Consider the following 10262-nt stretch of genomic DNA (forward strand, 5'->3'; position numbering starts at 1 on the left):
CAACACTGTACCTTGTGTCATTGATCCTCACTGGGTCTCCTTTCTCTCTCCCACAGACACGCAGAGCTACTAATCATGATAATCATATGCATGAGTTTTATCTGTTTATGTATATACAGCACATGTCGGAGAGGTTACCTTTATGGATTTGGTTCTATAATGTTGATGATGTCTGTACATTGAAAGCTGCAGTGCTATGTGAATGCATTTGTTTGTATTACACCAAAAAACAAAACAAACAAACAAACAAAAAAAACATGCTTACAGGTGAAAATTAAAAGCATTAGCATTTTATTGAACATCAATGGGAGCATTTCTTTTAACAATAGTTATATAACGGGGATTTCACCTCAGTACTCAGTTGTTCACAGCTGTGTTGGCTTCGTTTTTACTAGATTTAATGTAGAAGTTTTGGTGCCTCCATCAAAAAATACAAACCTATGAATCAATGCAATATTTGACTGCATTTGTCAGAAGTTTTCACATGTCTAGCAACCTAATGGTTCAAACTTACACAAGTTATTGAAAGGTTCAGTGTTGTGATTAAAGTACAGATCAGTTTGCTTTGTATGAATAAATAACTTACTGAGGTTAAAGCATGGTCTTTAAGCATGTGTTAACTGGCTCTTTGAAATAAAATTAAAAAATGCCCCAGTGTTCAGTGGAAACATGAATTCAGTGTCCACTGAAACCAACATGGGAGCTGAAATGATCTGATGTGTGCTGAGCTATGAGATCATTTCAGCTTCCTCAAAGTAAAAAAAGGAAGGACAATTCCTGTTCTTCTAAACTGGTTTAACACTAAATAATGCATTTATTTAGTTGATTTTCTCCAAATATTGCAAACTACATTTGGATGGAATCCCATCTTCAATAAATAAAATACCTTTAATTTACATCATTTTAAATAAAAATCTCTTAAATAATGTTAAAACTTGATAACTGGAGAGTTTTTTTTAGTAGTAGTTACTGTCTGAGTGATTTTCCAGTGAGTATACAGGCTGTGATTTAGACCCTGACTGATACAAGTAGGCTGATATTATCGGCTGATATTATCGGCTGATAGCAGCATATTAAGTGCTCTATCCAATATGTGGCAACCAAAACCTGGTTTTTAACATTACAAAGCAGAAAACGATGCATTTTCTTTTTTTCTTTTTCTTTTTTTTTAAAAAAAAAAATCAGCATCAGTCCCAAAGAGTTCATCAGTCGGGTCTTCTGTGACGTTATCACAGCGACCAAAGCTTTCTCTGCAAACTTTTCTTATAAGTGTATTCATCAGCAAGGAAAACATTGGTGAAAATATGCTATAAAAAAGAAGAAGAAAAAACCCCACCACTATCTACATCTGGGTCCTTTATATTACTGCTCATTTGGCTGTCTCTTAAAAACTGACCTGAGAAAAACAAAGTCATTAAAACCTCCCTGGAAGTTTAGCAATAAACATATTCTAAAAACCCTCAAAGCAAAAATTACCATAACTTTCTCCCAAATTCAACTTATTAAACAATTCTCTCAAGCATGCCTTTAAATAAAATAAAAATAACTCAGTGCAAACAAATTAAATGCAAACGTCTCCACAGCTCAGAAGTTACTCTGTACCATCTAACTGCTTTAATGAGCACTTCATAGACACCTGATCCGATCAGGAGCACCATATGTACTCTTCTACATCTATTATGGTGACTTTTGATAGCAAGACAGCAATATTAAACCAGATTGCAGCTCAAAGTTTGAGCCAGCTGTCACAAAGAGTTACTTTATGACTGCAGTGCATTCAGAAGTAACACATACTCAGTAATCAGATGCTTCAGTCACCTGAAAATATTCAAGTGTTACCACTGGGTTCTGAGTGGACGTAAACAATGCCCTGAGAAAGACAAAGGAGCTGAAGCAAAACCCACAACTAACACAAGAGATGAAGAGCTTTTCTCCATATCTGACACCAGTTATTCTGTCTGCCTCCAAATTCTGAGAGTTTGGTCAATTATACCGTGGAGTGATTAGTCACAGAGCTGTCGGTGTAATTAAAGAGTCCAGTCCGGCCAATTCAGCGCTCAACTGGGTCAAAAACTCTTTTTGGGTGCCAGGTCACTTTAGGACAGCAGACAGTGCAATCTCACTGAAGTGCTCCTTGTTTACACAGTTATCCTTTTTTATCAAGGATATGTGGTATTTGAAGCATTTAATGAATTGCAGTCCTGCTTACATTGCTGCCGCTTTTTTCTATGTCCACTTGTCCATGTAACCTGTTTCTCCATGTAACCGCTTAATATTTCTGTTTGGATGAACTTTAGACTTTAAGCAAGTCTTCTGCTTTGGTGTGTAATAGTGCCGCCTGCCTGTTAGTCCTGTCTGCACTGCAGGTTGTCTCACAGACAAACTGATGTATTATACAGGAAGTATGCAAAGTTTGAAGTGTGTTCTAGGTTGCCCCCTGCTGGACATTCTTCTCATAGTTTTCCAGACAGACGTGGACACGCTGAGTGAAGTAGCTGGGGTCAGAAATGGCCCGGAGGAGGTCGGTTTGGATCAAGGTGATATCGTACAGCTCAGAGGTGCAGGCTATACGAGTGTCTGAGCCACCCGGGTCCAAAAACACCTGCGAAACACACACACACACACACACACACACACATAAAAAGGAAATCAGAGTATGGTTAGAAGTCATGTTTAGTTTCTGGAACTGGCTGGTGTACGTCAGTGAACACCTAGTGAGCCATGCCGAAAACAAAATGCCATCTCTAAATTACAGAAGCGCTGCATTCACAAAAGCAACCCATTTCCAAGACCCTGTCTCCTCCTACGATACTAAATCTATTATCATGAATTAATTTGGTGTACTCTATTTTTCTAAATTGACCAGATATAGGCTGAAGAGTGTGAGTAAAGCGGTGCTATTACCTTCGGGTTAACTATAGTATCCTCATCATTCTGTCGTATGTTGTCATCTATAAAGATGTGCTGTACGTGCTTGTCAAAGGGGTCGACCCACATTGGTTTCCCCCCACGGATGGAGAAGGAATTAGCAGCCCACCTGGACAGAAAACAACAAATATAGGGAAAGGTTTGGAAAAGCTCAGAATAAAACCCCAAAATCCACAGCCAGGTTTTCTTAGAGAAGCGTTCTGCGTACCAGTCAAAGTGGTCCTGAAATCCTCCCAGACCCTGCACGGAGCTGAAGTACTCGTACAGGCCTCTCTCTCCATCGCGAGAGGACACCCGCTCCTCGGCTCGATTCAGGACGATTCCCTTCTTGCTGCAGCGGATCTTGCCTGGAGTCACAGCCACGCTCAGCTGAGCCAAGAGCAAGAAGAAGAGTCAGAGATAAAGAAAAGAGACGGAGAGCTCTTTTTAAGAGAACTCTGTTGTAAGCAAAAACTAAAATAAAAATAAACCAATTATGTGAATTTATTCTGTTATTAAAATAAGGCCTCTGGTAGACTTGACCTAAATTAATGGTGAAATCAGCTTAAATTCTTGCAGATGTGAAATTTTAAAAATGCTGTGGCAGCCACGTGAACAACAACTCTGCCATCCTGTACTGTGGATACGCAAAAATGTCCTGAGCTCTACGGTGATTCCTTAATTTTCTTGCTGAAAAACCATTTTTCTTCACCTACTTCATATTTTAGCTAAAAGTTGTCCTTCTGTTGCCAGCGTGAGCAGAGGAGTTGGGAACAACAGGCACACAAACAGGCGTATTTGTTTAAATATCTTTGTGAGGCCATTAATTAACGATTTCATCCAAAGATTAGGAATTAAATCTTTACTCTAACCTCAACCATAAAACCACATTCTGACCCTCAAACACGGCTTTGAAAGGTTCATGCTCCAACACTGCCACAATTTCAGGATACATATACACACACACACACACATATGTTTTTATAATATTTCATTCATTTTTAATATTATCTATATTTTCTTTTATATTTATCTTTCTTTAATATTTATTATTTTGATGCGTTCGATGAATGTTCACTTATTCCATTTTCCTTTTGTTTTACCAATATAAATGGAAAATGGACTGTTCTCCACTAACAACTTACTTTCCTGTAAAAACATGACTTTTTACCCCTTTATTCTAGTGTACCTACCTTTAAGTATTGGCAGATCAATATAATTACACTGCAATTTCAAATAAAATATATTTGTTTAATTACACGGGAATTTTAACAACTAACACTAACAAATACTAAGAGCTTATTTCCTCTATATTTGTATTTGATTTTAGTTCATTTTCATTGTTTTCCAATGATCTAGGGTATTTTGTTATTACAGTTAATAACAAAAATATCTACATTTAGTTTTTTTAGTTTACTATAATAACCTTAGTTGGCCTTATAGCTAAATACCTGTAAACATCTCTGTGTGCTAAGTACTATTCAGCTTATTTTAACATGTTAACAATGAAACATGGCAAAAAATAAATAAAACGTGCACATCAGCACTGCCCCTTTTTATATGTGCATTTAACTCAAAGCATTACTGAGCTGAAGTACAGCTGAACACAGCTGTTCGTGCGCCAGACAACCTGTTATGTCACTAAAGACACAACATCATCATTGTCTCTTTTGTGTTCAAGCACAGATGGATGGATTACCTACGAGTAGTCGGTTTAACATTAACACTGGTTCTGAGCACCATTCTGCACACAGCTACTGCAGTGTTTCTTTACCGTCTGTCCCCCAGCAATATGCATGCTTTAACTCGCAGGGTCTGCTTTTCCCTGCTGAATCAAACATGGGGGATTTTCAGTGTACTCTACTTAAAACTACTAATTTAAAAAGCTTAAACCATCACGTGGTGCATTTGCAACATACAGTCAAATCCAATGTGAAATTAAAGAGATGCAATAATAATTGGCTGTGCTGGTCTGATTTTACAATCAGGTACACAGATGCCACCAAACACAGTGATGAGGACATTAGGATGGAGTTGGCCTGAACTGTAAACTAACCAAGGTTTAATGAATTCATTTAATTAAACGCCTTTCCCCAGTGCACACATCCCCGCGACTTGACGTCAAATACAGCAGAGCAGCTGTGCCCAAGAATTCACTGTAGCAGGAAGACAACTCAAGTTCACAAAGTGAGCAATCACATTAGTTCCTGTGATTGATCCCCCCCTGCTCCGTCTGTCTCGACACACAGATTAATAGCATCTGACAGGAGGCTGTTTGAATAAGATTTCCACTGAGCTCTTCTTCACAGAGCTAACTGTGGCTGACAGGCTGACTTTGAGGCCATCTCGTCCATCCTCCTCCTCACACATCTATCCAGCCATCCTTTCAAATCTCTGCTCTTCTCTCTGAATCAATTGGTTCCACGCTAGTGCACTAACAGGTACAAAACCCTCCAGGTGACGAGTCAAGTGCATGCATGTTTGAGACTGCGGAATGTTTCATGTGTAAGAGCACAGAAGACCATGCTCTGCACAAGATCTAGTGCACAATATCAACAGCAATTTATCCGGCATAGTCTAAAATACACCCCGCCCCAAAAAAAGCTTAACAAATCACGATACTTGCAGCACAGCTACAATGAATTCTATTGGTCAAAAAAGAAATTAATAAAAAATAAATAAAAAGAGCAACAGAGCAAGATATTAATAATAAGGCTTCTAATTACCGTGTCCTATTTAGTGTTTTTAAACAAGTGTTTGAAGTTGCCTTCTTCTATTCTTTAATGATGTGAGGCTTGAAGTCTAACTAAAATAAGCTCTTAAGTAAGATTAAGCATCAGCTCAATGTGCATGCAGCATTAATGTAATCTTATAACGATAAGCTATAAAAGAGCCGGTTGGAGGTGACTTGGAGGTGTAGCTCTGGCTGGCGGTAGCTCAGAGGTTCAGCAGGTCATTTACTTACATTACATAAGTGGAAGGTTGGTGGCTCCAAATATCTTTGGGCAAGATGCTAACCCCAAGTTACTCTCTGATGCAATGTGTGAATGTTAGATAGAAAGCACAAAAACGTGCTTGTATGAATGCATGAATGATGCAAAAAGTGCTTTGAGTGCTCAGAGTAGAAAGGCACTATATAAGCACAATTTACAACTTACTTGTGTATCACTTCCAGGTAGTGATGACAGCAACAGTTATAAGCTGAGAAGGAAGTGAGACCAGTGGTGTGTATGTATCATTGTTCCAGTGGAACCATTTTGAGTACGAACGCAGGCAAAATTTCTCAGAAGAGCAGTTGTGTGATGGAATCAATGCAGGCATGCCACAGATCAGCTGATTGCAGTCCCCGCCCACATCAGCTGATACCCATCTACATATCCAAGAGAGCTTTTTAAAGTTTGAAAAAGCCACTTGTTTGTTTTGTGAGAACAGAACTGGTGGCAGAATGTGACAGTTTTGTCATATTTTCGTACACCTTGTGAAAAAAACTTACACTCCATATTAAAGGAAAATAAAAGCATAAATCTCTTGATTCATTCATTTTTCCACTTTGCTTTCATTTCTGGGAATTCAAAGATTTGGAATTTTTGTGTCTCATGGACTAACGCAGTGAAAGCAAGAACATGAAATGCAGCTTTAAAAGATATGGGCTATGGTGTCAGAATACACACTGCTGGAGCTTCTATATACTCACTCTGCCTTGAATAAATCAACAGTGTAGGAACACGTAATTTGGGTTTCATCACATCATTACTCCTCTGACTGACTTCTGGCTTTGTCTCTTTTCTTCACGGTTTTGTTTTTCTGGTGAAGAGGACTTGTTGTTTGATGACAAATCATCTTCATATTATCTTCATAGTCTGAGGTGCAGACAGGAATTTAAATGTGCCTTCATGAACACCTACACCTGTCTTTCTCCTCTTTCTATGGCAAACTATGCAGTGGCTGGTCTCTAGCCACATATGTAAAACACCATTAGTTGGATGGGAGATCTCCTTCCCAGCCCTCTGGACTCGAATATGGTGGAGTAACATTGTGGCAACCAGGAACTGCAAACCCGCTCCAGTATATTTTTAATGGATTAATTATAAGTTTATGAGAATGCATGAATGAAACATGAAATTACACAGTATTGTGTGTATATTTATGAGTACAGTAGTTTTTCTATTAAATAACCTCAAAAAATTACTGGCTGTACCTTTAATGCTGGTAGCATTGGTTTCTGCAACAATTAAAAATTCTACTCAAAGTGCAACTTTTGCAGTTGCTGCTGTCACTGATTTATCTGAATAGGTTTGCATTACATGTAAACCAAATCCTGGAAATATTACCTCATATGAAATGCACCCTAATTCTAAATGACTTATTTCAGTCCATTTACTGTCTTGCGACTATAAACCTAGTCGCAAGACAGTACAGCTACCATGTAGCTCCAAAAAGTGTCTTCCAGAACAATGACGAACAGTTTGTTTTTTTTAAACCACTCTCACCCCTGCTCTTCCATTCAAGCCATTTCTAACTTATCACATACATTGTCATTAGTGAGTGCAATCTCATTAAGTATTACAGCTGAGTGTAGCCGTGTTAGTTACCTTTAGCTGAGGCAGATCAGGGAACAGCGGGTGTGCCCCGTCGAGTGCTCGGGATACGGCTTTTAGCACACGAGGCAGGTCGGTTCCAAATGTACGGAAGAGGATGGCAAACTCGCGACCTTCCTGTGACAGATCTCTGAGCAGCTGGAAGAAGGAGGGGAGTATCCAGTGGTACAGGCGTCCGTCTTCTCCTTTTACAGACAGGTCTCTGTCTGCCTGCAACGGACACAGGGCCACAAAGCAGTTAACACTGTGTAATTGCATCAACCTGTCAAACCGGTTTGCAGCAAGCGCAACAGCTGATTTAATCGTGGAAAGCAGCACTTGGCCACTAACCCAGATGTAGACATGCATACAACAACCTGACTCCCAGTAAGAGGTATGAACAGAAAATTCTATTCAGTTATATAAGTAAGGTAAGGTAAAGACCCGACAATAATACAGAGAAAAAAAAACCCAAAATAGACCATCCTCTGTGAATAAGCAGTTGGCAACTGTGATAAGGAAAAACTCCCTTTTAATAGGAAGAAACTTTCAGCAGAACCAGGGTCAGAAAAATTGTGTGAAAATTAACTGAGAAAATGAATGAATAATGAGTAAATATTAAAGTGGTTATAGCAGCATGATAAGGCATGGCTTAAATATAAAATGAAACACTGAAGAGTGCTACACTTGTTTCCTCCCAGATACCGCTGCACTAACAAAACTGCATTGCATATACGCAGATTCCAGGTGAAAAGGGTTTCTTTCAAGTCACTGAAAAATCTGACAAGGAGTAATTAGAGGGTAGCGGTTTTGTCTCAGCGCCCCCACAGCGACTCTGTCTATCAAGACACCAACCTTTACCCCATCAGGCCAGCAGAGCAGGTCCAGGTGCTCATCCAGAACCTTACGGAAGCGACGGCCAGCACCAGAGGTGAAAGCAGGAATCCGTCCAAACTGGGAGTAGTAGCTTACAGCGTCGCTGCAGGGTGGGAGCAGAGAAGGTGAGTCACTCAACCACTCCCAGGTTCCTGTATAGAAACGATGACAACACAATAAACAACTGGACAAAGGAGGGTCTATTTCCAAGATTGTAACATACACATTAAAATAAATTTCTCCTTTACTTTTTTTGAAAAACCACTGCTTTTGCTTTGAACTCTAAATAAGTTAAACTGAAATAATAATGTTCATTCATTAATAAAATGTAACATGTCAACTCCCTCAGCCTTAGTGGAACTCACATTCTGCCAAACATTCAAGAAAATAAGAATTTAATTCCATATTTGTGTTAAATCAAAGGTAACCTGTGCCTTTGGATGGTATTCAACTTTTCAAATGATGCGTTTAATTTCAATCAAGCCCAAGTATTTGCACAGCGTGTACACGTATTGTTCCGGGGGTCTAACAGAGAACGTAAAATAGTAAAGTTCCCTCGTGTCACCTGACTGACACACACGCGCGCGCGCGCGCGCACACATACATTCCCAACATTCCCGCGTGTTGCTGAAAAGCACCATTAAGTCCGTGTTTACCGTGTTTGTTCTTCTTCCCCCAAGTGACAGTGGTCAGAAAGTAGTCCAGAGCAGCCACAGTCCCCTGACACGTCACGGCGTCCGACACCAGTATGGTGTTGTTTAGGTCAACATGTAGCACCAGCCTTTTCCTCGTCGGCTCGTGATGTGCGGTCCAGAGCCCCTGGGGGACTGTCAGCGCAGGGTCACGTGCCCCCCACACAGACTCATGGACTTCTTCGCTTTCTGTGCCGTCATGTTCTTCAGCTTGGCGCCAGCTGCTCTCACCGTCATCCGACATGACAGCGTCGTTAGTGGACTGAAACTACCACAGACACCTACCTGACCGGCTTCAGGATTGACTCATGCTTATTTACCGGTTCTCCCTTGCCCACTTTTTTCTTCTTCTACAGCCGCTGTGTGGCTGAATGCAACCAAACGACGCGAAACAGCGCCACCTTGCGTTTGTTGTGTCACGCACACACAGGCGTTAGTTTTTTTCATGTAAACACAACCCAGTATCATTTTATTTTGTGTTTATTCATGTACATATTGAAGTTATAGCTAATGGTATTATGAAGCAGGATGGGCATTTAAAGTTCTCACAGGAGGACCAAATGTTACTCATCAACACGCTGGTTGCTCTGTTCTGATTAGTTCCCAGTGACAGCAAGTAGGCACCCGCAGAAATAGGGCTCAATGTGACGATGATAAATGAATGAATTTCACCCTTAAGTGTATTATGTCCACCTGCATTTTCACTAGTCTGACTTGGCATTCTTTTGAAGGTGTCCTTCTGTGTTTAGCTCGTACAGATGCTTTATAGATGAGGAATGAAAACTGCAAGTATTTTCCAAGTGCTGTTAAACAGAGCAAGGATTTTTTTTTAATTCAGCTTTTCCAAACATCTTAGATTTATTTTGGATGCTCACATTATTCTGCTGTGCACACAGAAACAATTTCACAAAAACTGCACAAAAAACAAAAACTAATACGGTCAAAACTATCAGCCCGCTGTTGCTAATAGTCGATTGTAATTCCTTTTTGCTGAATAACAGCCTGTAGTTGTTTCCCTGAGCAATCCTAGCCCATTCTTCTTTGGCAAGTCTCTCAGATTTGATGGTTTTCTGGCATAGACCTTGGTCTTCAGTGAACCTCACTTCATTTTCAATGGCAGGCAAGTCGGTCACTTTGGTCCTCTGGAGTTAGTTCTTCACCACCTCCAGAAGAGCAAAAGAGCAACGAGTTTTTTGGATCGTTGCATTTG

General features: G+C 40.0%; 1 protein-coding gene across 1 annotated transcript; it reads right to left on the reverse strand.

Moving 5' to 3' along the window:
• Positions 1-268: 268 nt before the first annotated feature.
• Positions 269-9416, reverse strand: si:dkey-32e6.3 (uncharacterized). Its single transcript, XM_005477950.4, has 6 exons — positions 9017-9416; positions 8340-8512; positions 7500-7715; positions 3137-3297; positions 2905-3037; positions 269-2602 (listed from the first exon to the last, which is right to left on the reverse strand). Exons 1-6 carry the CDS (start codon positions 9294-9296, stop codon positions 2426-2428), a joined length of 1140 nt encoding a protein of 379 aa, XP_005478007.1. The 5' UTR covers positions 9297-9416; the 3' UTR covers positions 269-2425.
• Positions 9417-10262: the final 846 nt, after the last annotated feature.

Source organism: Oreochromis niloticus, linkage group LG20 (assembly GCF_001858045.2).
Source record: "Oreochromis niloticus isolate F11D_XX linkage group LG20, O_niloticus_UMD_NMBU, whole genome shotgun sequence".
Taxonomy (NCBI): domain Eukaryota; kingdom Metazoa; phylum Chordata; class Actinopteri; order Cichliformes; family Cichlidae; genus Oreochromis; species Oreochromis niloticus.